Source organism: Bombina bombina, chromosome 4 (genome assembly GCF_027579735.1).
Source record: "Bombina bombina isolate aBomBom1 chromosome 4, aBomBom1.pri, whole genome shotgun sequence".
NCBI lineage: Eukaryota > Metazoa > Chordata > Amphibia > Anura > Bombinatoridae > Bombina > Bombina bombina.
Window position 1 is genome coordinate 1,090,946,832 of NC_069502.1, and position 26,467 is coordinate 1,090,973,298.

Below are 26,467 nucleotides of genomic sequence, written 5' to 3' on the forward strand. Positions count from 1 at the left end.
GGGTCCATTCGAACATCCGAATCTGGTTTTCCTCCAACTGACTGCTTGGAGTTTGAACGCTTGATTTTATCAAAGCGTGGGTTTTCAGATCCTGTAATAGATACTCTTATTCAGGCTAGAAAGCCTGTAACTAGAAAAATTTACCATAATATATGGAAAAAATATATCTGTTGGTGTGAATCTAAAGGATTCCCATGGAACAAGATAAAAATTCCTAAGATTCTTTCCTTTCTACAAGAAGGTTTGGAGAAAGGATTTTCTGCGAGTTCTCTGAAGGGACAGATCTCTGCTTTATCTGTTTTACTTCACAAAAGGCTGGCAGCTGTGCCAGACGTTTAAGCGTTTGTTCAGGCTCTGGTTAGATTCAAGCCTGTTTACAGACCTTTGACTCTTCCCTGGAGTCTTAATCTAGTTCTTTCAGTTCTTCAAGGGGTTCCGTTTGAACCCTTACATTCCGTAGATATTAAGTTATTATCTTGGAAAGTTTTGTTTTAGGTTGCAATTTCTTCCGCTAGAAGAGTTTCTGAGTTATCTGCTCTGCAGTGTTCTCCGCCCTATCTGGTCCATGCAGATAAGGTGGTTTTACGTACTGAGCCTGGTTTTCTTCCGAAGGTTGTTTCCAACAAAAATATTAACCAGGAGATAGTTGTACCTTCTTTGTGTCCGAATCCAGTTTCATAGAAGGAACGTTTGTTACACAATTTGGACGTTGTCCGTGCTCTAAAATTCTATTTAGAGGCTACTGAAGATTTTAGACAAACATCTTCTTTGTTTGTTGTTTATTCTGGTTAAAGGAGAGGTAAAAAAGCAACTTCTACCTCTCTTTCCTTTTGGTTTAAAAGCATCATCAGATTGGCTTTTGAGACTGCCGGACGGCAGCCTCCTGAAAGTATCACAGCTCACTCCACTAGGGCTGTGGCTTCCACATGGGCCTTCAAGAATGAGGTTCCTGTTGACCAAATTTTTTAAATTATATACTTTTGCTTCTTCGGAGGCTATTTTTGGGAGAAAGGTTTTGCAAGCCGTGGTGCCTTCCGTTTGGGTGACCTGATTTGCTCCCTCCCTTCATCCGTGTCCTAAAGCTTTGGTATTGGTTCCCACAAGTAAGGATGACGCCGTGGACCGGACACACCTATGTTGGAGAAAACAGAATTTATGCTTACCTGATAAATTACTTTCTCCATGGGTGTGTCCGGTCCACGGCCCGCCCTGGTTTTTTAATCAGGTCTGATGAATTATTTTCTCTAACTACAGTCACCACGTTACCATATGGTTTCTCCTATATATATTTCCTCCTGTCCGTCGGTCGAATGACTGGGGTAGGCGGAGCCTAGGAGGGACTATATGGCCAGCTTTGCTGGGCTCTTTGCCATTTCCTGTTGGGGAGGAGAATATCCCACAAGTAAGGATGACGCCGTGGACCGGACACACCGTTGGAGAAAGTAATTTATCAGGTAAGCATAAATTCTGTTTCTTTTACCTTACAGGACATGGCGGCAGTTATGAATGCTACCCTCTCAGAGGTATTCTCCAAACTGCCAGGGCTACAAGGAAAGTGAGACAGCTCTGTGGCTAGAACTAATATAGAGCTTTCTGACGCTTTAATGCCTGTGTCCGATATAACCTCACAATACTCAGAAGCCGAGGCAGGTGAGTTTCTATCTGTGGGTGACATTTCAGACTCAGGGAAGGCGTTACTTCAGTCTGATTCGGAAATGACAGCGTTTAAATTTAAGCTTGAACGCCTCCACTTATTGCTTAGGGAGGTTTTAGCGACTCTGGATGACTGTGACCCCATTGTGGTTCCAGAGAAATTGTGTAAAATGGACAAATACTTTGCAGTGCTTGTTTACACTGATGTTTTTCCAGTCCCTAAGAGGTTTTCAGAAATTATTACTAATGAATGGGATAGACCAGGTGTGCCGTTCTCTCCCCCTCCTGCTTTCAAAAAGATGTTTCCCATAGATGCCGCCATATGGGACTCGTGGCAGACGGTTCCTAAGGTGGAGGGAGCAGTCTCTACCCTAGCTAAGCGTACAACTATCCCCGTCGAGGACAGTTGTGCTGTCCTAGATCCTATGGATAAAAAATTGGAGAGTTTCCTTAAGAACATTTTTATACATCAAGGTTTTATTCTCCAGCCTCTTGCATGCATTGCCCCAGTTACTGCTGCAGCGGCTTTTTGTTTGAGTCTCTTGAGGAGGCTCTACAGGTAGAGACCTCGCTAGACGATATTCTAGACAGGATTAAAGCTCTTAAGTTAGCTAACTCCTTTATTTCTGACGCCATTTTTCATTTAGCCAAGCTAACGGCTAAGAATTCAGGTTTTGGCGCGTATGGCGCTAGGGCTTAAGTCCTGGTCAGCAGACGTTACTTCAAAGTCTAAGCTTCTTAACATCCCTTTCAAGGGTCAGACCCTATTCGGGCCTGGTCTGAATGGAACAAGGGGAAGCAGGCCAAGAAACCTGCGGCTGCCTCTAAGACAGCATGAAGGAGTAGCCCCCGATCCGGGACCGGATCTGGTAGGGGGCAGACTTTCTCTCTTCGCCCAGGGTTGGGCAAGAGACGTCCAGGATCCCTGGGCATTAGAGATTGTTTCCCAGGGATAGCCAAAGATAAAGAGAGAGGCATTCTTACGTTGTGTTCAAGACCTACTGGTTATGGGAGTGATCCACCCAGTTCCAAGGGAGGAACAGGGGCAGGGCTTCTATTCAAATCAGTTTATAGTTACCAAAAAATAGGGAACTGTCAGACTAATCTTGGATCTCAAGATCCTAAACAAATTTCGCAGGGTCCCATCCTTCAAGATGGAGACTATCCGAACCATCCTCCCTATGATCCAGGAGGGTCAATATATGACTACCGTGGACTTAAAGGATGCTTATCTCCACATTCCGATTCACAGAGATCATCATCGGTTCCTCAGGTTCGCCTTCTTAGACAGGCATTACCAGTTTGTGGCTCTTCCCTTCGGGTTAGCCACGGCACCAAGAATCTTTACGAAGGTTCTAGGGTCCCTACTGGCGGTTCTAAAGCCACGGGGCATAGCGGTGGCTCCTTACCTAAACGACATTCTGATACAAGCGTCGACTTTTCAAATCGCCAAGTCACATACGGACATTGTTCTGGCCTTTCTGAGGTCTCACGGGTGGAAGGTGAACGAAGAAAAGAGTTCTCTCTCCCCTCTCGCAAGAGTTTCCTTCCTAGGAACACTGATAGATTCAGTAGAAATGAAAATTTTTCTGACAGAGGTCAGGTTATCAAAGCTTCTAACTTCCTTCCTTGCTCTTCATTCCACTTCTCGGCCGTCAGTGGCTCAGTGTATGGAAGTAATCGGCCTAATGGTAGCGGCAATGGACATAGTTCCGTTTGCCCGCCTACATCTCAGACCACTGCAACTTTGCATGCTCAATCAGTGGAATGGGGATTACACAGATTTGTCCCCTCTGCTATATCTGGATCAAGAGACCAGGGATTCTCTTCTCTGGTGGTTATCTCGGGTCCATCTGTCCAGGGGAATGAGTTTCCGCAGGCCAGAGTGGACTATAGTGACGACAGATGCCATCCTTCTGGGCTGGGGTGCGGTCTGGAACTCCCTTCAGGCTTGGCCTCAACTAGCTGCGGTCAGGTTCATCAGATTTCAGTCGGACAATATCACGACTGTAGCCTATATCAATCATCAGGGGGGAACAAGAAGCCCCCTGGCAATGTTGGAGGTTTCAAAGATAATTCTATGGGCAGAGGTTCACTCTTGCCATCTTTCAGCTATCCATATCCCAGGAGTAGAGAACTGGGAGGCAGATTTTCTAAGTCGGCAGACTTTTCATCCGGGGGAGTGGGAGCTCCATCCGGAGGTATTTGCCCAGCTGATTCAACTATGGGGCAAACCAGAACTGGATCTGATGGCGTCTCGTCAGAACGCCAAGCTTCCTTGTTACAGGTCCAGGTCAAGGGATCCCCAGGCAGCGCTGATAGATGCTCTAGCAGTGCCCTGGTCCTTCAGCCTGGCTTATGTGTTCCCACCATTTCCTCTCCTCCCTCGTCTGATTGCCAAGATCAAGCAGGAGAGAGCTTCGGTGATTTTGATAGCACCTGTGTGGCCACGCAGGACTTGGTATGCAGGTCTGGTGGACATGTCATCCCCTCCACCATGGACTCTGCTGCTGAGGCAGGACCTTCTACTCCAAGGTCCTTTCAAACATCCAAATCTAATTTCTCTGCGACTGACTGCTTGGAGATTTTATCAAAACGTGGTTTCTACGAGTCGGTCATTGATACCTCAATTCAGACTCGAAAGCCTGTCACCAGGAAAATCTATCATAAGATATGGTGTAAATATCTTAATTGGTGTGAATCCAAGGGTTACTCATGGAGTAAAGTCAGGATTCCTAGGATATTATCCTTTCTCCAAGAAGGATTGGAGAAGGGATTGTCAGCTAGTTCCTTAAAGGGACAGATTTCTGCTCTGTCTATTCTTCTGCACAAGCGTCTGGCAGATGTTCCAGACGTTCAGGTGTTTTGTCAGGCTTTAGTTAGAATCAAGCCTGTGTTTAAACCTGTTGCTCCGCCATGGAGTTTAAATTTAGTTCTTAAAGTTCTTCAAGGGGTTCCGTTTGAACCTCTGCATTCCATAGATATCAAGCTTTTATCTTTGAAAGTTCTGTTTTTGGTAGCTATCTCTTTGGCTCGAAGAGTTTCAGAGTTATCTGCCTTACAGTGTGATTCCCCTTATCTGATCTTCCATGCAGATAATGTAGTTTTGTGTACCAAACCTGGGTTTCTGCCTAAGGTGGTATTTAATAAGAATATCAATCAGGAGATTGTTGTTACGTCACTGTGTCCTAATCCTCCTTCAAAGAAGGATCGTCTATTACACAATCTTGACGTGGTTCGTGCTTTAAAGTTTTATTTACAAGCTACTAAGGATTTTCGTCAAACATCTGCATTGTTTGTTGTCTACTCTGGACAGAGGAGAGGCCAAAAGGCTTCGGCATCTTCTCTTTCTTTTTGGCTGAGAAGCATAATCCGTTTAGCTTATGAGACTGCTGGCCAGCAGCCTCCTGAAAGAATTACAGCTCATTCCACTAGAGCGGTAGCTTCCACATGGGCTTTTAAAAATGAGGCCTCTGTTGAACAGATTTGTAAGGCGGCGACTTGGTCTTCGCTTCATACTTTTTCTAAATTCTACAAATTTGATACTTTTGCTTCCTCTGAGGCTATTTTTGGGAGAAAGGTCTTGCAGGCAGTGGTGCCTTCCATTTAAGTTCCTACCTTGTCCCTCCCTTTATCCGTGTCCTAAAGCTTTGGTATTGGTATCCCACAAGTAATGGATGAACCCGTGGACTGGATACACCTTACAAGAGAAAACAAAATTTATGCTTACCTGATAAATTTCTTTCTCTTGTGGTGTATCCAGTCCACGTCCCGCCCTGTCACTTTAAGGCAGGTGTTTTTTATTTTTAAACTACAGTCACCACTGCCCCCTATAGTTTCTCCTTTTTCTTGCTTGTCTTCGGTCGAATGACTGGGAGTAGCAGTTAGGGGAGGAGCTATATAGACAGCTCTGCTGTGGGTGTCCTCTTGCAACTTCCTGTTGGGAAGGAGAATATCCCACAAGTAATCGATGAACCCGTGGACTGGATACACCACAAGAGAGAGAAATTTATCAGGTAAGCATAAATTTTGTTATTACCTATTCCCCAGTTTCCATCTTAATATGAGGAAAGTCCACGGCTTCATTCCTTACAGAACCTGGCCACTCCCCTCATCCCCCAATCATTCTTTGCCTTTCGTCACAGGAGGATGGCAGAGAAGCGTCAGAAGATTCGGAGTAGTCTCTTATGGAGGGTAGCACTCTTCGCTATGGAACTGGAGTTTTATGTAGTTTTGTCAGCCTCTCAGTGAGAGCATTGACGAATGTTAGGGTCTGGAGATGCAGGGAGAGTGTCTTTGCGAATCCATCCAGACTTGTATTAACAACTCCTAAGCAATCAGTGTTGACGAATTTCACTGCCTGCTTCTATCACACAAGTCCATGTCAGGTGCGATGCTACAAGACTGTCAAACTTGAGAGGCTGTGTGTCTGTTCCACGGCAGTGATTCCGGTAAGATTGTTTCATTTTATATCATATGTTAACGTAAGAAGACAGGGTCACAGTGTGACTCCTTTATCTGTATGGAATCAAGGGTTTATATCTCCAGAAGGGGATTATTGAACGGGGGGGGGGATTTATACATGATTTGTTTTATTATATTTAATGCTGCTAAATGTGTGAGATGAGGCTCTGGCAGATGTGGGAAAATTCAGGTTTTACTTTCTCTTTGAATAACTGCGCTGCCTGTCAGTTTGGTGCGCTTTTCTTGCTGCAGCAAGGTCAGTCCTGCATGGCACTCCATGTGACCGGGTGTGGCCTCATTAACTTCCTCTTTTCTGACCGTGCGGTTTACAGGAGAAGAACGGTTCTCTGTGGTGCCTGCGTCATAGGAGGTGGTGAGTGCCCCGGCCATTGTGGGTATAAAGGTGCCATTTATTTTTTTTATGGTCAAATTTAAAGGCGCAGGCTATGGAGAACTCTGATGCGTTAGAGGGTACTCCCTCTTTACCAAGAGCTTACAGAACCTGGCCACTCCCCTCATCCCCCAGTCATTTTTTGCCTTTCGTCACAGGAGGATGGCAGAGAAGCGTCAGAAGATTTGGGGTAGTCTCTTATGGAGGGTAGTACTCTTCGCTATGGGACTGGAGTTTTAAAAAGTCTCGTCAGCCTCTCAGTGAGAGCATTGACGATTGTTAACATCTGGAGATGCAGGGAGAGTCTCTTTGCGAATTCATCCAGACTTGTATTAACAACTCCTAAGCAATCAGTGTTGACGAGTTTCACTGCCTGCTTCTATCACACAAGTCCATGTCAGGTGCGATGCTACAAGACTGTCAAACTTGAGAGGCTGTGTGTCTGTTCCACGGCAGTGATTCCGGTAAGATCGTTTCATTTTATATCATATGTTAACGTAAGAAGACAGGGTCACAGTGTGACTCCTTTATCTGTATGGAATCAAAGGTTTATATCTCCGGAAGGGGATTATTGAACGAGGGGATTTATACATGATTTGTTTTATTATGTTTAATGCTGCTACATGTGTGAGATGAGGCTCTGGCAGATGTGGGAAAATTCAGGTTTTACTTTCTCTTTGCGACAGGTTAAATATTGCTATCCTTCCCAAGGGTCATCTACCAACTTGCTGGATTTATCTGACACTAGATTATCTGCTGATGTAGATGCCTGACTTTAGATTTAGGATAGAGCACTTACGCTTTCTGTTAAAAAGAAGTATTGGCTACGTTAGAGGTTCCGGAATCAAAGTTACCCGAGGAACCTTCTATTCCTAAACTTGATAAGTTTATGAGGACAGGGTTGTGCCACAAACTTTCCCGGTCCCTGCTAAGATGGCAAATATTATTTAGAATGAATTGGAAAGACTTGGATCCTCCTTTTCCCCTTTTTCCTTTAAAAGATTGTTCCTGACTCCCAATTAGAGTTGTGGGGATCTGTCCCTAAGGTGGAGGATAGTTCATCGTTTAATGAGCCCATGGATAAGAAGTTAGAAACCCTGTTGAGAAAGATGTTTCAGCAAATGGGGTTTTTATTTCAACCTGCAGCTGAGGTGGCAGGAGCCTCTACCTATTGGTGTGACTGTCGGTGATGATCGAGGTGGAAACTCCCCTCGATGAAATCCAGGAAAGAATTAAGGCCTTGAGGGTAGCTAATTTGTTTATTTGCAATACTAACATTCAGATTATTCGCTTGAATGCCAAGACATCAGGCTTTTCTGTTTTGGCCCATAGGGCTCTGTGGCTGAAGTCTTGGTCCGCGGACATGACTTCAAAATCTAGATTGCTTTCCCTCCCATTTAAGGGAAAGGTTCTTTTCGGTCCAGGACTGGACTCTATCATATCCACGGTTACTGGGGGCAAGGATGCCTTCCTACCACAGTATAAGAACAACAAACAAAAACCCAATTTTCATCCCTTTCGTTCAGATAAATCCCAACGCCAGCAGCCCTCCGTGAAGCAGGATCAATCCAAGGGAGCGAAGAAACAATCTCAATCTTGGAATAAGTCTAAGCAGAAGATCTGTCGCTGGATAGTGTTCGGGTCATACTATCTATCTCTCTTTGTGGAGGCTTGGCTAGGAGATCTGCAAGACCCTTGGGTTCTGGAGGTAATTGCTCAGGGTTACAGGATAGGTTTCAAATCTCATCCACCCAGGGCAGATTTCTCTTATCAAACCTGTCTTCAAGATCAGAAAAACGAGATGCTTTTCTAGTGTGCGTGAGGGACCTCTCCTCCCTAGGAGTGATTGTACGGGTACCTCTAGCGGAAAGAGGTCGTGGTTACTACTCAAACCTTTTTGTGGTCCCAAAGAAGGAGGGTACGTTTCGCCCGATTCTAGACCTAAAGTGCTTGAACAAGTTTCTGTCAGTGCCATCGTTCAAGATGGAGATAAGGTCAATTCTGCCCTTAGTATAAGAGGGACAGTTCATGTCTACGATAGACTTGAAGGATGCTTACCTTCATGTGCCAATACACAAGGATCACTTCAAGTTGTTAATATTCACCTTTCTGGACCAACACTTCCAGTTTATGGTTCTCCCTTTCTGTCTGGCTACTGCCCCAAGAGTCTTTACGAAGGTTCTAGGGGCTCTGCTCATGGTGGCGAGATCCAGGGGTATTACAGTAGCTCCATACTTGGATGGCATCCTAGTCCAAGCTTAATCCTGCCGGCTTGCAGAAGACCATTCAAGAGCTCTGCTACGTCTTCAATCTCATAGATGGAAGATAAACTTAGGAAAGAGTTCTCTAGTTCCCAGTACCAGAGTGGAATTCCTGGCTACATTAACAGATTCCATAGCCATTAAGATATTCCTTATAGACCAGAGATGTTGCAAAATTACTTCCAATTGTCTTGCCCTCCAGACCTCCTTAAGGCCATGTATCGAGGTGATTGGACTCATGGTGTCCAGCATAGATATCATTCCATTTGCCAGGTTCCACCTCAGACCTCTTCAACTGTGCATGCTGAGGCAATCTAACGGCGATCACTCGGATCTATCCCAACAGATTTCTCTGGACAACCGGTCGAGAGAATAGCTCTCGTGGTGACTCTGTCCAGATCGTCTGTCCCAGGGGACATACTTCTTGAGACCATCCTCAGAGATTGTGAATACGGACGCAAATCTCTCAGGATGGGGAGCGGTTTGGGGTGCCAGGATGGCACCAGGTCGGTGGACTCGAGAGGAATCTTTTCTCCCGATCAACATTTTGGAACTCTGAGCGATCTTCAACGCTCTGAAGGCTTGGCCTCTTCTGGGTTCGTCCTAGTTTATCAGATTCCATTCAGACATTACCTCAGTGGCTTACATCAACCATCAGGGGGGGGGGGGGACGAGAAGCTCCCTAGCCATGAGGGAAGTATCTCGGATTCTGGAATGGGCAGAGTCATGCAGCTGCTCGCTGTCAGCGATCCACAATCCGGGTGTGGACAACTGGGAAATGGACTTTCTCAGCAGACTATCATTTCATCCAGGGGGAATGGTCTCTTCATCCCGAGATGTTTGCGAAGATTTGCAACAGATGGGGGACGCCAGAGATAGATCTCATGGCATCCAGACTCAATGCCAAGCTACCCAGATATGGGTTGAGGTCCTGGGATCCTCAGGCAGAACTAATAGATGCCTTAGCAGTGCCCTGGGGGTTCAACCCAGTTTACATTTTTCCACCGTTACCACTTCTTCCTCGAGTAGTTGCCTGCATCAAGCAGGAGCAAGCTTCGACTATTCTAATTGCTCCATCGTGGCCTCGAAGGATGTGGTTTGCGGACCTGGTGGGGATGTTATCTCCTCCATGGAGGTTACCTTGTCGCAGGGATCTGCTGATCAAAATCTGGATTCACTGAGGCTGACTGTGTGGAGACTGAACGCCTTAGCGTTAACATTAACTAAACGCCTTAGCCAAGAGAGGTTTTTTTAAGAGAGTGATTGATGCTCTCATTCAAGCTAGAACATCGGTCACCCATCGCATCTATCATAAGGTGTGGAGGACCTACTTATTCTGGTGTGAAGAACGTAAATTCCCCTGGCATAAGGTCAAGGTATCCAGAATTATTTCCTTTCTCCAGGACATCCTGGAGAAGGGACTTGCCTCTAGTTCCTTGAAGGGACAGATTTCTGCACTATCTGTGTTATTACACAAGAGGCTAGCTGAGCTGCCTGATATTCAGTCTTTTGTTCAGGCTCTGTCTAGAATCAGACCTGTGTTTAGACATTCCACTCCCCCTTGGAGTTTAAATTTGGTTCTTAAGGTTTTGCAGAGGGCTCAGTTTGAGCCCATGCATTCGGTTGACATTAAATTGTCTTGGAAGGTTCTTTTTCTACTGGCTATTGCTTCGGCACGCAGAGTCTCGGAGATGGTGGCCTTGCAATGTGAGCCTCCTTACCTAGTTGTTCTTGCTAATAAGGCTGTACTTCGCACTGGGTTGGGTTTCCTCCCTAAGGTTGTGTCTGATTGCAACATCAATCAGGATATTGTGGTTCCTTCCTTGGGTCCTAATCCTTCGTCGAAGGAACGATTGCTTCATAATTTGGATGTGGTTCGAGCTTTGAAATTCTATCTTCAAGCTACAAAGGATTTTAAACAGACTTCGGCATTGTTTGTTGTCTATTCTGGGAAGCGCAGAGGGCTTCTGCCACTTTCTTATCTTTTTGGTTGAGGAGCATTATCCGCTTAGCATATTAAGCAGCGAGACATAAGCCTCCTCAGAGGATTACGGGTCATTCAACTAGAGCTGTAACTTTGTCTTGGGCCTTCAAGAATGTGAGGCCTCTATGGAGCAGATTTGTAGGGCGGCTACATGGTCCTCCTTACATACTTTTTCAAGGTTTTACGAATTTTGACGTGTTCGCTTTGGCTGAAGCAGCTTTTGGGAGAAAGGTTTTGCAGGCTGTGGTGCCCTCAGAATAGGGTCCGCCTCTTTTTTACCCTCCCGTTTTCATTCAGTGTCCTCTAGAGCTTGGGTATATGTTTCCCACAATTAAGGCATGAAGCCGTGGACTCTCCTCATATTAAGATGGAAAACATAAATTATGCTTACCTGATAATTTAATTTCCATCTGTATGAGGAGAGTCCATGACCCCAGACTGTGTTCTCCATTAGGCGGACCAAAATTTTTGCTTGTTCTTCTGGCACCATTTATACCCTGATATTTCTCCTTGTTCCCTCTGCAGAATGACTGGGGGATGAGGGGAGTGGGGGAGGTATTTAAGCCTTTGGCTGGGCTGTCTTTGCCTCCTCCTGGTGGCCAGGTTCTGGATTTCCACAAGTAAGAAATGAAGCAGTGGACTCTCCTCATACAGATGGAAATGAAATTATTAGGTAAGCATAATTTATGTTTTTGCATAACAAACACAGTTATATTAATACACGTTTTACCTCTGATTACCTTGCATCTAAGCCTCTGCAAACTGGCCCCTTATTTCAGTTCTTTTGTCAGACATGCATTTTAGCCAATAAGTGCTGGCTCCTAGGTAACTCCACGTGTGTGAACACAATGTTATCTATGTGACAAACATGACCTAATGCCCTCTAGTGGTGAAAAACTGTTAAAATGCATTCAGATAAGAGGCGGCTTTCAAGTTCTAAGAAATTAGCATATGAGCCTTACATAGGTTTAGCTTTCAACTAAGATCACCAAGAGAACAAAGCAAAATTGGTGATAAAAGTTCATTGGAAAGTTGTTTAAAATGACATGCCTTTTTTGAATCATGAAAGTTTATTTTGGACTAGACTGTCCCTTTAAAAAAAAAAAAAAAGTGCCTCATTGTGTAGAACATCATTGTATAGGGGAAAACAGTGCACAGATTCCCAGTACAGAATAACTCATTTGTGCAGTAACCCTTCCATGTGCTAATAGGTTAAACTGAACTATCACAGTGGCCTAGCTCATTGAACAGACAACAGCTTCAAGCAACATGTTCTCACTCTAAATATCTTCCACCAAAACTTTATACTGCTTAAGGAACTCACAAAATACAAAACTCCAAATAGCAAAATGTCACCTTATTAAAAAGCTACAGGTGCAAATACACAAATCCACAATTTCAAAATTAATATTAAAAAAAAATAATTAAAAATTTTAATTTCTGTGTCTTTAGTTTATTTTTTATATTCTAAAATGCAAATGCCAGTCTATATTTCTTAAAACAGCTATTGCCTTCTGATTACAGTACTGTACTATCTCTCTGATGGGGCTATGTATACAAATTAAAATGGGTTAAAACTACCTTTAGTTTGCATGTATAGCTTTGTTATGACACATAAATATTGTGTTAATTACATATTATGTTGTTGTTTACACTTGGTCCCATCCCCTCTCCAAGTTGTCCTATTTTACAGATTCAAAAGTACAAAGATTCCAAAATCCAAACCTTTTCTTTATCCCAATATATAAAAAATACTTTTTAAAGAATCTGATTTGAGGAAACTTTCAAAACTCAAGATCTTAGTTTGTTCTACTGAAAGATTAGTCTTTAGTAAAAAAAAAAAAAAAAAAAACACAATGCTGCATTTAATTCTCTAAATGAAACCTGTTAAGACCTACTCTGGAAAATGTTATTGTAAATCTTGTACATTAGATTTTCCATATTATATTGGGGTTGATTTCTAAATAAACCTTTTTCTCATTTCTGCATAACTGTAGAAATGTAGACAAAAAAATTTTAATTTATAAATTCAGTTGATTCAAGAAGTTAAGAAAACTTTTTTGTTTCTCAGCATTTATATATTTTTTTTATTGTGAATTTATTGTAAATATATGGGGGGGGGTTTATGTTTTTAGAAATGTTATATTTTAAAGTGCTGATGTCTTTTGTAACTTGATTACTAGTGTTCAAGCAGAACGGATTCCTTGCAATGCTAATGAATTTTAGGTTTATTCTTTTGGGTAGTAGTTTAGGATATTACAGTTAGAAATGCAATAGTATTGGAATGAAAGATTAGATTCGTAATAGTGGCTAACATCTATTTAATCACGCTGAAGATTGAAAGATTGGGGGAAAGTAAATCCAGTGTTACATGTAATTTACAGTCTCATGCGTGAAATGTTGATTTAAGAGCTTTGACAGATGGGACAAAGGAAGGAGTGGAACTGAGCAATATGAGTGCTTAGGGATTAAGAGGATTGCTTGGTGGAGTAAGAAGATCCAGAGTCCAATGACGATTTCTGACCCCCCAGAGGCTGAAAGTGACTGAGAGGATAGTCATATTGTGTACTCCACCAAGGATTTTCTAGGATTGCTGAGAATAATTTAGCAATGACCCTGCTTACTTCCCAATCTGCTCAGTGCACAAGTTTGAGTAGGTAGGCTGCTCAATTGTTAGCCTCAAGATGATCAGAGAGGTTTATCTTGATTTTTGATATACTAAATGACCGTGACCTCTTCATCTCCTCCGCTTACTCTCACTGCCTCTCGCTGCCGGAGGAGATTGTTTTTAATCTACAAAATGATCTTTGTAAAGTTATTCCTGGATTTCATTAGTGATTGTTGCATTTGGCATCTGCTGTAAAACAGATGCAATTTCTGGTTAGTCTTTTTTTGATTTGAAAGCTTGCGTTTGATCTCTGATGTTTAAACTTTTTAACCAACAAGGTCAAACAAACAAGAAACAAGCTGTGATCGTGATTTTTGTTTTAAATATTTAATGATAGACGTCTGCACCAATTGTATTTATCCTTATGTAAAGCATAGATCAAGGTGACAAATGTAAAAAAGAATCAGCCAAATGATAAGGTATTAAATCTCAATGTGCTTCTGTTTTTATAGTGCGAGTATATAGACCTGAAAGTAAATGTTTTAAAAAAAAAAAAAGTCTTCTATTGCTTAAAATAATAGTTTTTCATTTTATAATGTGAATGTCGGCAGCGCAATGAAAAAGTATCCTTGATATACAATGGAACAGCATAGGGCATTCAGTAATTTTAGTTATCTTATGTTAGCATTCAAGTATCTGAACAGATTGTTTAATTCCCCCCCCCCCTGCTTTTAATTCTTTTGTTGCTTTTTTATAACTTTTGTCATCTGTCAGAATAAAAAAAAAGAATTACAAAAAGATTATCCTTCTATAACCATTGACAGGATAACACAAAAGCTGTCTCCAGGTCGATATTGTGCAGCAATATTTTTAACATACGAACAGTAGTTTTTGTAATTTCACCTTGGAGCTCAACCATTTATTATCGTATCAGAAACATGTCAGTAATTCATTTCTAAATGTCTGTTTCTCTTAGTGCCGAGACCCACATCAAGGGCTTCACACTGAACGATGCTGCCAACAGCCTCCTCATCATAACGCACGTTAGGCGGGATTATTTGAAAGGTATGTCACAATGCTTGACCTCTACGTCACATTAATGCCTCTGTAGAATTTTCTTGTAACGCCCTTCGAATACTTGGATAAAGGAGTCCATTTAGCAAATTACCTGCTTATCAAGAGCCTTTTGTTGGTAGCAGAGAGACGTAAATTACTGTACATGCATTTATAATACATCTTGAATATGAATGTACTTGTCATTTGACCACTTAGTCCAGTTTCCATTCCATTTAACACAAGATGGGTTTTCTTAAGATGAATCACTGCTCTTCAGACATGCAAAATTTGTATTTCAGAAAGAGAGAAAGTACATGCTTTCAGCGGTGTTAAAATTCACAGCACAAGTCGGTTTGATTTTGGAAATTAACATACTTTAATGCATATGAAACAGTTTCTCAGCAGTTGCTTCCTGCATTGTGTTGCTTGTATGAAATATCACATAAGTTAAATTGAGTGTTAAATGTGTCTGATTGTGCACTAAATGATTACAATATTGATTTAAAAAAACACACTTTTTTTTTTTTTTTTAATAGTTCACAGGCCCACAACATTTATGTACAGTAATTCTTTTTTTAAGATGTTTTTATGTTAATATCTTTATCAAGCCACTTAAATTCATTATCTCACATTACAGCACTCCAGCTACCATTTAAAGAGGATTGTTAAATCCTTTTTAATGTTTAACTGTCTTAAAGGACGATACAGATTATTTTGTGCTTGATCAAATAGCAACATAATTTAAGACCTTTTTCCATGTACATGAAACACACACATATATATATATATACACACATTTACACACACACACACACACACACATATATATATATATATATATATATATATATATATATATATATATATATACACACACATTTACACACACACACATATATATACATATGAATGTGTAATCTGAAAACAGGCAAACAAAATATTAGAAATAAAGTTTGGAAATATGATTGCTGTGTTAAAAATAGAATTTTTACTAGAGTAAAATCATAGGCAAATTAAAATGTATTTTTATTTCTTTCCTTTTCTATATATGTTTGTTCAGACACTGAATAATCAATACGTATGTATGTGTGATTATCCAGCATACTCATACTTAACAAGCTCTGACTGGAAATGTGTCATCCTTTGATGGGAACTGTGATATCTACAGAACAATATATCATTTGTGATCATTTTGGAAACTGATAGCTGTTTATCATAACACGTATCCATTATTTGTGTTTTCAGAACAATTTGTGAACTGGCCATTAATACAATTTGTCTGGCATTCAGATTGCTAGTTTGTGCCTTTCAGTGAAAGCGCACAACTACCATCTGTGCAGAATAAATTATTTATCTTTGGAAACGATTTCACTGTTGACATGGAGTCCATCATTGCTTTTGTGTGGTGACTTTTTAAAATATAATCGGAGGCTCAATTTGGGAAAAAACCTTTCCATATTGCATTCTCAGCAGCTTGCTGACTGTCTGCCAGTTCCATCATTAAATTCCAATCTCAAGCAAGGATGGCATTTTTCTGCAAGTAGCTAATAAGAAAAACAACAAAGTGGATGCTAATCAGTTCTTGGCCTGTCTGTTCTGTTTTATAAACCCTGGGATCAGTGCTTACTGTAGCTGTTTTGATTTTATTTTCCTTTCTTCCCGAATAGATGCTTTAGCCTCTCTGAAAGCAATGCTTGAAGGTGACAAGGTGCCCACTCAGCTGGCAGTCACTCGTCTTGTCCAAGCATTAGCCATGAAGGGGGATGTGGAGGGCATTGAAACAGTCAAAAACATGATGAAAAACATTGGCCATTCCATTCGTTTATCACAGATGCTTTTTATCAATAACAAAGTTTTGGCTCATCTGAAAAAGTAAGTGTGGCTCTAATTAGGACGCATGTATGGTACCAATGATAAGACGTGTAGCACACATAAATATGATCACTCTAGCAACCATTCTAAACCAGGATGCCAGGACACCCTGAATTGTCACAGCCTCAGTCTTGGGGTGCCATGCAGAATCCTTATTATTAGTTATTTGCAGAGCACCAGCAGATTCTGCTGCATAATGGATCCCAGATTTGCATATCATGTGTATATTAATTCTTTTAACTTTGTGTTTAGTGACTGACATTGTGTAACATCACCTATATAAATACATTATCTCATAGAAAAATATATTTTAGATCATATTCTATTATTAAACCCCCAAGTTTGTAATGATAATTTTAAACGTGCACCAAATGTAAGTCCTACAGCTAGAAGTCTTAGGACTTGCTTGGTTACAGTGATCTAGTATTGAAGATAAAATTCAAACTTTATATTAATTGACAGATGTATTATATTTCTCTTGTTAAGTGTGTTCAGTCCACGGGCCATCCATTACTTATGGATATATTATCCTTCCCAACAGGAAGTTGCAAGAGGATCACCCAAGCAGAGCTGCTATATAGCTCCTCCCCTCACATGTCATATCCAGTCATTCTCTTGCAACCCTCAACAAAGAAGGAGGTCGCAAGAGGAGTTGGAGTTTTTACTTAATTATTCTTCAATCAAAAGTTTGTTATTTTAAATTGCACCGGAGTGTGCTGTTTTTTCTATCTCAGGCAGTATTTGGAAGAAGAAACTGCCTGCGTTTTCTATGATCTTAGCAGGCGTAACTAAGATCCACTGGCTGTTCTCGACATTCTGAGGAGCGGGGTAACTTCAGAAAATGGGAATAGCATGCGGGGTCTCCCGCAAATGAGGTATGTGCAGTACAATATTTTCTGGGAATGGAATCGACTACGAAAACACTGCTGTTACCCGTATGATGTAAGTACAGTACTTAAATGCAGTAGTAGTGTCTGGTATCAGGCTGATAAATGTATGCACAGTAGAGTTATTTTCTAGGGACTAGAATTTGACTGAAAAAATACTGTTAATACTGATATAATGTGTGAGCCTTAACTGCAGTAGAAGCGACTGGTAGCAGGCTTAGTAATAACTTTACACAGCATCTGAAATGTTGTTTTTTTAAAACGTTTACTGGCATGTTAATCGTTTTGTGAGGTACTTTGGTGATAAATCTTTTTGGGCATGATTTTTTTCCACATGGCTAACGTATATTTCTGCATAGAAACCGTTATATCAGGTCTCCCACTGTTGTAAATGAGTGGGAGGGACCTTTTTTAGCGCCTTGTTGCGCAGTTAAAATTCTAGCACAGTCTTCCTGCTTCTTCCTCTTTAATCCAGGACGTCTCCAGAGAGCTCAGGGATCTTCAAAATTCGTTTTTGAGGGAGGTAATCAGTCACAGCAGATCTGTGACAGTGTGTTTGACTGTGATAAAAGCGTTAAATCTTAATTTGATATCCGTTTTTTTGGGTACTGAGGGGTTAATCATCCTTTTTCTAATGGGTGCAATCCTCTGCTAATTAATACATTTAAAGAATTGTTGACTATAACTGATTTAGTTCTTTGTTATTCAACTGTGTTTTTTTTTTTTTTTTTTTTTTAAAAAGCGCTGCAGCGTTTTTTATATTGCTTGTAAACTTATTGACAGTAATTTCCAAGCTTGCTAGCTTCATTGCTAGTCTGTTTAAACATGTCTGATACAGAGGAATCTGCTTGTTCATTATGTTTAAAAGCCGATGTGGAGCCCAATAGAAATATGTGTACCAATTGTATTGATATTACTTTGAATAAAAGTCAATCTGTACCGATAAAGAAATTATCACCAGACAACGAGGGGGAAGTTATGCCGTCTAACTCTCCTCACGTGTCAGTACCTTCGTCTCCCGCTCGGGAGGTGCGTAAGATTGAGGCGCCAAGTACATCAAGGCCCTTACAAATCACTTTACATGATATGGCTAATGTTATGAAAGAAGTATTATACAATATGCCCGAGTTAAGAGGCAAGCGCGACAGCTCTGGGTTAAGGACAGAGCGCGCCGATGACACGAGAGCCATGTCTGATACTGCGTCACAATTTGCAGAACATGAGGACGGAGAGCTTCATTCTGTGGGTGACGGTTCTGATTCGGGGAGACCGGATTCAGAAATTTCAAATTTTAAATTTAAGCTTGAGAACCTCCGCGTGTTGCTAGGGGAGGTGTTAGCGGCTCTGAATGATTGTGACACGGTGGCAATCCCAGAGAAATTATGTAGGCTGGATAAATACTATGCGGTACCGGTGTGTACTGACGTTTTTCCTATACCAAAGAGGCTTACAGAGATTATTAGCAAGGAGTGGGATAGACCCGGTGTGCCTTTTTCCCCTCCTCCGATATTTAGAAAAATGTTCCCTATAGACGCCACCACACAAGACTTATGGCAGACGGTCCCTAAGGTGGAGGGAGCAGTTTCTACTTTAGCCAAGCGTACCACTATCCCGGTGGAGGATAGCTGTGCTTTCTCAGATCCAATGGATAAAAAATTAGAGGGTTACCTTAAGAAAATGTTTGTTCAATAAGGTTTTATATTACAGCCTCTTGCATGCATTGCGCCTGTCACTGCTGCAGCGGCATTCTGGTTTGAGTCTCTGGAAGAGGCGATTCGCACAGCACCATTGGATGAATCTTTGATCAAGATTAGAACCCTTAAGCTGGCTAATGCGTTTGTTTCGGATGCTGTAGTGCATTTAACCAAACTTACGGCTAAGAATTCCGGATTCGCCATACAGGCGGCAGAGCGCTATGGCTTAAATCCTGGTCAGCAGATGTAACTTCTAAGTCTAAACTACTGAACATTCCTTTCAAAGGGCAGACCTTATTCGAGCCCGGCTTGAAGGAAATTATTGCTGACATTACTGGAGGTAAGGGCCACACCCTTCCTCAGGACAGGGCCAAATCAAAGGCCAAACAGTCTAATTTTCGTGCCTTTCGTAATTTCAAGGCAGGAGCAGCATCAACTTCCTCCGCTCCAAAACAGGAAGGAACTACTGCTCGTTAAAGACAGGGTTGGAAAGGCAACCAGTCATGGAACAAGGGCAAGCAGGCCAGAAAGCCTACTTCCGCCCCTAAGACAGCATGAAGACAGGGCCCCCTTTCCGGAGACGGATCTAGTGGGGGGCAGACTTTCTCTCTTCGCCCAGGCTTGGGCAAGAGATGTACAGGATCCCTGGACGTTGGAGATTATATCTCAGGGATACCTTCTGGATTTCAAAACTTCTCCTCCACAAGGGAGGTTTCATCTGTCAAGGTTATCAACAAACCTAGTAAAGAAAGAGGCATTTCTACAATGTGTACAAGACCTCTTAGTGATGGGAGTGATCCACCCAGTTCCGCGAACGGAACAGGGGCAAGGGTTTTATTCAAATCTGTTTGTGGTTCCCAAGAAAGAGGGAACCTTCAGACCAATCTTAGACTTAAAAATCTTAAACAAATTTCTAAGGGTTCCATCATTCAAGATGGAAACCATTCGGACCATTCTACCCATGATCCAAGAGGGTCAATATATGACCACAGTGGACTTAAAGGATGCCTACCTTCACATACCGATTCACAAAGATCATTATCGGTACCTAAGGTTTGCCTTTCTAGACAGACATTACCATTTTTTAGCTCTTCCCTTCGGGTTAGCTACGGCCCCAAGAATTTTTACAAAGGTTCTGGGCTCACTTCTGGCAGTACTAAGACCACGAGGCATAGCGGTGGCTCCGTACCTAGACGACATTCTGATACAAGCGTCAAGTTTTCTAAATGCAAAGTCTCATACAGAGATAGTTCTAGCATTTCTGAGGTCGCATGGGTGGAAAGTGAACGTGGAAAAGAGTTCTCTGTTACCACTCACAAGGGTCCCTTTTCTAGGGACTCTTATAGATTCTGTAGAGATGAAGATTTACCTGACGGAGTCCAGGTTATCAAAGATTCTCAATGCTTGCCGTGTCCTTCACTCCATTCCAAGCCCATCGGTAGCTCAGTGCATGGAAGTAATCGGCATAATGGTCGCGGCAATGGACATAGTGCCATTTGCGCGCCTACATCTCAGACCGCTGCAACTATGCCTGCTAAGTCAATGGAACGGGGATTACTCAGATCTGTCCCCTTTGCTAAATCTGGACCAGGAGACCAGAGATTCTCTTCTCTGGTGGTTGTCACGGGTTCATCTGTCCAAAGGAATGACTTTTCGCAGACCAGATTGGACGATTGTAACAACAGATGCCAGCCTACTAGGCTGGGGAGCAGTCTGGAACTCCCTGAAGGCTCAGGGATCGTGGACTCAGGAGGAGAGACTCCCGATAAACATTCTAGAATTAAGAGCAATATTCAATGCTCTTCTAGCTTGGCCTCAGTTAGCAACACTGAGGTTCATCAGATTTCAGTCGGACAACATCACGACTGTGGCTTACATAAATCATCAAGGGGGAACCAGGAGTTCCCTAGCGATGTTGGAAGTCTCGAAGATAATTCGCTGGGCAGAGTCTCACTCTTGCCACCTGTCAGCGATCCACATCCCAGGCGTGGAGAACTGGGAGTCGGATTTTCTAAGTCGCCAGACCTTTCATCCGGGGGAGTGGGAACTCCACCCGGAGGTATTTGCTCAACTGATTCGTTGTTGGGGCAAACCGGATCTGGATCTCATGGCATCTCGCCAGAATGCCAAGCTTCCTTGTTACGGGTCCAGGGACCCGGGTGCGGTGCTCGTAGATGCACTAGCAGCCCCTTGGGTTTTCAACATAGCTTATGGGTTTCCACCTTTTCCGTTGCTACCTCGACTGATTGCCAGGATCAAACAGGAGAGAGCATCAGTGATTCTGATAGCGCCTGCGTGGCCACGCAGGACCTGGTATGCAGACCTAGTGGACATGTCGTCCTGTCCACCATGGTCTCTACCCCTGAGGCAGGACCTTCTAATTCAGGGTCCTTTCAACCATCCAAACCTAATTTCTCTGAGGCTGACTGCTTGGAAATTGAACGCTTGATTCTATCAAAGCGTGGGTTTTCGGATTCGGTTATTGATACATTAATACAGGCTCGGAAACCTGTTACCAGAAAAATTTACCACAAGATATGGCGTAAATATTTATATTGGTGTGAATCCAAGAGTTACTCATGGAGTAAGGTTAGGATTCCTAGGATATTGTCTTTTCTACAAGAGGGTTTAGAAAAGGGCTTATCCGCTAGTTCACTAAAGGGACAGATTTCTGCTCTGTCTATTCTTTTACACAAGCATCTGGCAGAGAATCCAGACGTCCAGGCTTTTTGTCAGGCTTTGGCTAGGATTAAGCCTGTGTTTAAAACTGTTGCTCCTCCGTGGAGCTTAAACTTGGTTCTTAAAGTTCTTCAGGGTGTTCCGTTTGAACCCCTTCATTCCATTGATATTAAGCTTTTATCTTGGAAAGTTCTGTTTTTGATGGCTATTTCCTCGTCTCGAAGAGTCTCTGAGTTATCTGCCTTACATTGTGATTCTCCTTATCTGATCTTTCATTCAGACAAGGTAGTCCTGCGTACTAAACCTGGGTTTTTACCTAAGGTTGTTTCTAACAGGAATATCAATCAAGAGATTGTTGTTCCATCGTTATGTCCTAATCCTTCTTCAAAGAAGGGAACGTCTTTTGCATAATCTAGACGTGGTCCGTGCCCTGAAGTTCTACTTACAGGCAACTAAAGATTTTCGACAAACTTCTTCTCTGTTTGTCGTTTACTCTGGACAGAGGAGAGGTCAAAAGGCTTCGGCTACCTCTCTCTCTTTTTGGCTTCGTAGCATAATACGCTTAGCCTATGAGACTGCTGGACAGCAGCCTCCTGAAAAAATTACAGCTCATTCCACTAGAGCTGTGGCTTCCACCTGGGCTTTTAAGAATGAGGCCTCTGTTGGACAGATTTGCAAGGCTGCAACTTGGTCTTCACTTCATACTTTTTCCAAATTTTACAAATTTGACACTTTTGCTTCTTCGGAGGCTTTTTTTGGGAGAAAGGTTCTACAGGCAGTGGTTCCTTCTGTTTAATGTTCCTGCCTTGTCCCTCCCATCATCCGTGTACTTTAGCTTTGGTATTGGTACCCATAAGTAATGGATGACCCGTGAACTGAACACACTTAACAAGAGAAAACATAATTTATGCTTACCTGATAAATTTATTTCTCTTGTAGTGTGTTCAGTCCACGGCCCGCCCTGTCTTTTTGAGGCAGATTCTAAATTTTAAATTATAACTCCAGTCACCACTGCACCCTATGGTTTCTCCTTTCTCGTCTTGTTTCGGTCGAATGACTGGATATGACATGTGAGGGGAGGAGCTATATAGCAGCTCTGCTTGGGTGATCCTCTTGCAACTTCCTGTTGGGAAGGAGAATATATCCATAAGTAATGGATGACCCGTGGACTGAACACACTACAAGAGAAATAAATTTATCAGGTAAGCATAAATTATGTTTTATGGATTATAAACTATATGGCAGTCAAATCACTGAGTATTATTATAGACAACCCTTAGTTTTACTACTTTATATTTTTTGTGGTAACATACAGAACCCAGACACCCCAGGATTTTTTGTGGCCCTGTGGTTGCAAAGAGTAGGACTTAATTATATGGGAGAGACGCACATACAACGTGTTTGCTTGACTAATAAGCTGATTACAGTTGTAACTAAACAGTCAAAAGAAGCACAAAAATGTTTTTTTGTAGTTAAGCCGTAGAAAAGGCACCCAGCCCAGTTTATTACCTGATGCATGTTCACCTGGGCCAAAAGTTGGTATAATTAAATGAGAAAACAATTACATTTCATGTAATTTAAAATGTAAGATAGACTCAGCTGAAGGTTTTCGTGATTACATGGTATAAAGGAACACGCCTCAGTAGTGTGTGATAATAGACTTGGCATGCTTCCCCACTCCCACTTTGGCATGTGTCCCCAACTGGTGTGATTCCCAATGTGCACTCTCCTTCATCTGTTTTCCCCTTTGTATTCTATTTGCCTTTTCAACACTCTCTCTTCCTAAACTGAATGTCCTGAGCAAATATTGTTTTCTTCACCGAAATCTATAATATTCCATTCCTCTAGTAGGAGAAATGATGTGAAAGGAAGTGTACTTGTTTCTTTTCTGTAAAAGTGCATTCAGAATTTCTTTTGATTCCTTTTCATTTGGTGTTCGGACATAAAGTAGAGAATTACTAGCAGATTAGTCCTTCTACACTACAGAATCCTCTTTGAAACCTACCAAGGGTTGAAAATCACTTATTGAAATCATCTGCAATGGAGGCTATTGAGCAATATCATTGATCAAAAAATGCTTGCCTGCTCTTCATTTACATAATTGCATTCCTTCAAGTGTTAAAGTACCTTTGTCATCAACATCTAACTGATTTTATACAACTTGACTAGAAGATATTATTGAAAACCTCTAGCATTTGAACTGTCTTTGCATTTAATTGGAATAATATGTTAAATTAAATTAGTATGCTAAATTAAATCCTTTCACTTTACTTTTAAAAGACCAGTTACCATGACATCTGTAACGCTTAAATTAAAGATTATATTCTACAAACAGTTCCCTTCTTGCTAGAAGCAGACTCCTATAATTAAGTATTTTCTTCTAAAAGCTTATAACTGAAATTTATATCTCATAGTTGGGTTTATGTAACTCGTAGCAGAGCTCTCAATAGAGTTTGTGTTTTGTTACAAATAGTTATGCTTTACGGGGAAACTTTACATATTGAAAATAAACCTCTCTCCCTTAACATTAAGTAAATTCCCCTCTCTCCTTTTTTTTTTTTTTTTTTTTTTTTTTTTTATTCCAATGACCTTTGTTTTAAGCAGGGGGGAAAAATACTTTTAAAAATATTGTATTTAAAGGGACATGAAATACAATTTCATAAAGGTGGTGATAGTCCATAAGCCATTACTTCTGTGAATTCCACTCTTGGCCACTAAGAGGAGACTCAGATTCCCAAAACTCCAAGAGGCCTTAAAAACCCTCCCACCTCACTGGTGAAGGATGGGAGGTGCTCCAGGTGTTCTTTTGTGAGAAGGATTCTCAGACTGATTTGAGGCCCATTTTCCCTTCAGAGAGCTGCTGTTTGGACAGAGGGATGTTTATGGAGCACAATTACACACAGTGGGAGTTAGTCACAGGCCTGCCACAGGTGTTGCAGGGACCTGCCCCTAGCCTCCTCCTGTTGGATCGTTGTTTTACTCCATATACTGAAATCCTTTGCTGTCATGCATACTGCACTGGATTGGCTATCTGCTGGAAGCTGTTTTCTCTGCAGTTAAGTCCAGTAGTTTGGGTTCTTATTAGGTAAGTATGTAGTTTAGGTGAGCACATTGCCTTTAGGCTATTAGTAGGTACACTTAGTTTTGTACATCATAACCAAGGAACTTTGATGACAAGCATCTTTCCTTATATGTTCAGTATTGGAATTTGGGTTGCTGGAACCTACATTTTTATTATATACACCTAATGGTATTTTTTTTACTTTTTTTGTTTTTTTATTGTGTCATTTATTTTGAGTGCGTTTGCATTATGTAAGCGTGCATCGATTTTGTGCACCCTGCATGTCCAGTTTTTTGCGCGCGTCAAACTAGTTTGCACACGCGCCATTTTCTGTTGAGTGTATTTTTCAGAAGTGCTTGTTATATGCATGTCGGGCTTTCCCCTCGGCGCTCCACGGTTGTCGTTTTTAATGCACATTGTTCTTTTCCCACTGCTTTATTAGCGCTCCTCTGTTTGCTTTGGCCTTATCTGGTGTTGGGGGAAACATTTTCTATTTTTTGGGTTCTATTTAAAGGACTACTCAATGCAGTATAATTGCATAATTGACACGTGCGTAATAAAAAGACAATGCAATAATGCCTTCTCTGAATAGATTTTTTTCTCCCATTTTCCGGCCCCCTGTATCATGTGACAGACATCAGCCAATCACAGACTAGTATACGTATAAGCTGCTCACATGGTCAGTAAGATCTTATTTTCTCCAACATAGGTGTGTCCGGTCCACGGCGTCATCCTTACTTGTGGGATATTCTCCTCCCCAACAGGAAATGGCAAAGAGCCCAGCAAAGCTGGTCACATGATCCCTCCTAGGCTCCGCCTACCCCAGTCATTCTCTTTGCCGTTGTACAGGCAACATCTCCACGGAGATGGCTTAGAGTTTTTTAGTGTTTAACTGTAGTTTTTCATTATTCAATCAAGAGTTTGTTATTTTCAAATAGTGCTGGTACGTACTATTTACTCAGAAACAGAAAAGAGATGAAGAATTCTGTTTGTATGAGGAAAATGATTTTAGCAACCGTAACTAAAATCCATGGCTGTTCCACACAGGACTGTTGAGAGCATTAACTTCAGTTGGGGGAACAGTTTGCAGTCCTTTGCTGCTTGAGGTATGACACATTCTAACAAGACGATGTAATGCTGGAAGCTGTCATTTTCCCTATGGGATCCGGTAAGCCATGTTTATTACGATTGTAAATAAGGGCTTCACAAGGGCTTATTTAGACTGTAGACATTTTTTGGGCTAAATCGATTGATATTAACACTTATTTAGCCTTGAGGAATCATTTATTCTGGGTATTTTGATATAATTATATCGGCAGGCACTGTTTTAGACACCTTATTCTTTAGGGGCTTTCCCAAAGCATAGGCAGAGTCTCATTTTCGCGCCGGTGTTGCGCACTTGTTTTTGAGAGGCATGGCATGCAGTCGCATGTGAGAGGAGCTCTGATACTGATAAAAGACTTCTGAAGGCATCATTTGGTATCGTATTCCCCTTGGGTTTGGTTGGGTCTCAGCAAAGCAGATACCAGGGACTGTAAAGGGGTTAAAGCTTAAAACGGCTCCGGTTCCGTTATTTTAAGGGTTAAAGCTTCCAAAATTGGTGTGCAATATTTTCAAGGCTTTAAGACACTGTGGTGAAAGTTTGGTGAATTTTGAACAATTCCTTCATGTTTTTTCGCAATTGCAGTAATAAAGTGTGTTCAGTTTAAAATTTAAAGTGACAGTAACGGTTTTATTTCAAAACGTTTTTTGTACTTTCTTATCAAGTTTATGCCTGTTTAACATGTCTGAACTACCAGATAGACTGTGTTCTGAATGTGGGGAAGCCAGAATTCCTATTCATTTAAATAAATGTGA

General features: G+C 41.6%; 1 protein-coding gene across 1 annotated transcript in view; it reads left to right on the plus strand.

The window, feature by feature from the left end:
- Nucleotides 1-26,467, plus strand: part of LRPPRC (leucine rich pentatricopeptide repeat containing) — a gene marked incomplete in the record, with an annotated part of 877,407 nt that overhangs the window by 669,988 nt on the left and 180,952 nt on the right. Inside the window, 2 exon segments of the mRNA XM_053712282.1 lie at nt 14,338-14,426; nt 16,085-16,289. Coding sequence (XP_053568257.1) covers nt 14,338-14,426; nt 16,085-16,289 — 294 coding nt within the window.